This window comes from Eurytemora carolleeae, unplaced genomic scaffold (genome assembly GCF_000591075.1).
Source record: "Eurytemora carolleeae unplaced genomic scaffold, Eaff_2.0 scaffold430, whole genome shotgun sequence".
Taxonomy (NCBI): Eukaryota; Metazoa; Arthropoda; class Copepoda; order Calanoida; family Temoridae; genus Eurytemora; species Eurytemora carolleeae.
In genome coordinates, this window is record NW_019397707.1 from 227,044 (window position 1) to 228,743 (window position 1,700).

The window sequence follows — 1,700 nt, forward strand, 5'->3', positions numbered from 1 at the left end:
GTAGGTAGGTAGGTGGGAGGGTGTGTGGGTGGGTGGCTTCAGGTAGGTATGTGGTTGAAAATTTGATAAGAAAAATTGAAAAAACGCTCGTGCGAGTAGTTAAAAATTTCAAAAGCTTTTGTTTTCGAAAAAAAAAGTTTAATAGTAAGGGTCTCTGTCCTCTAACGAACCTGATGACACATAAGGTCGGAGCGGAGGCTAGGTCTAAAGCTGAGGTCCACCACGGAGTCCGAGGACTGGGACTGGATGAGGCCAGTCCCAGCCTGGAACGTCGAGGACAGCGACCTCGGGATAATTGACCTGAAGTGCATTTGAATAATTAAAGTGTCAACATAATTTTCAGAAACCAGAAATTATTGTTAAAAATTATAACATACAAAATTGGAAATTGTATGTAAGTAGTAAATGACCAAAACATAATGCCCGACATCTGTGTCATTCAGTAGTTTGCCATAAAATAACAACAATTTAGCTTAATTAATGGGGAAATTTTAGAAATTTGTTGGTCCTTAAAGGGACTGTAAAGGAAAAATGAAAGGGGGTATAGGCTGAAATCAGTTTCTCGAGATAGGAACATCAGATATAACTTTCATGGGTCGCGATCGAGAGCTAAAGTGATTATCTTTCAGCCTATAACCCCTTTCATTTTTCTTTTACAGTCCCTTTAAATGGACTGTAGGCGTAACTTCAAGAGAACCTTCATGCAAAGATGACTATGAAAGATTTACAACGGTACCCTGAAAGGTTTTGTTTGATTCAAGTATGAACTAGATATTAATTTTGTCGTTTATTTTTATTTCCGGCTTCTCTGCAAAAGTTACTTGCTACGCATTTCTTGCTTAAAAATCAATGGAGAAACTATCAGAATTAAACACTTTGAGTCGGAAAAAAGACGGTATCTTCCACATTTTTGATTAAATTAAGGTTTCAAGGGTAACGTGGAATTCCGGTCGTGACATCTTTACAACGAGGGTAACAAGAAATTTCATTTACAGTCCCTATAGAGGTTTTGAACAGTTCACAAAACTGGTTCCACGTGATTGGAGGAAGGGTTTACTATGCGATTTAACTTTTTTTCAATTTTTTTGTTAACTTCATACAATAAACGTGAGTTTCTTTATGAAACGTACACGCGCGCAATTTTTTTTGTTCATATTCGATTTTATTAAAGAATAATAAATATAGGAATTTGAAGTAGAGGGCGGGGTTTTTTATCATTACTTAACCTGAAATTTGAGAAGCAGGTTCGTTTCAAGTCTCGTTTAACCTCAGACTTCATGGTAGTGTACTGCAGAGGTTCATTTTATTAATAAATTACCGATAGTTTTGAATTTTTTTATTTACTAAGTCATAAAGTTTGTGATTAATGTGATTAATGTAAATGAGAACAATAACGTAAAATTTAAAAAAAATTACGATGAAGAAAAAAGATAATTTACAAGAAGAGAGACACCAGTAAAGAAGAGGTGATATTTATTTCTCGATAAACGAATATACGAATAAACGAATAAACGAACAAACGAATGAACGAATAAACGAATAAACGAATAAACGAATAAACGAATAAACGAATAAACGAACAAACGAATAAACAAATAAACGAATAAACGAATAAACGAATAAACGAATAAACGAATAAACGAATAAACGAATAAACGAATAAACGAATAAACGAATAAACGAATAAACGAATAAACGAA

The 1,700-nt window shown here is 33.9% G+C and overlaps 1 protein-coding gene across 1 annotated transcript in view; it reads right to left on the reverse strand.

Moving 5' to 3' along the window:
* The window catches only part of LOC111715568 (phosphatidylinositol 4-kinase alpha), a gene marked incomplete in the record, with an annotated part of 46,064 nt that overhangs the window by 40,054 nt on the left and 4,310 nt on the right, over window positions 1-1,700 (reverse strand). The window contains 2 exon segments of the mRNA XM_023490927.1: window positions 171-300; window positions 1,227-1,288. Coding sequence (XP_023346695.1) covers window positions 171-300; window positions 1,227-1,288 — 192 coding nt within the window.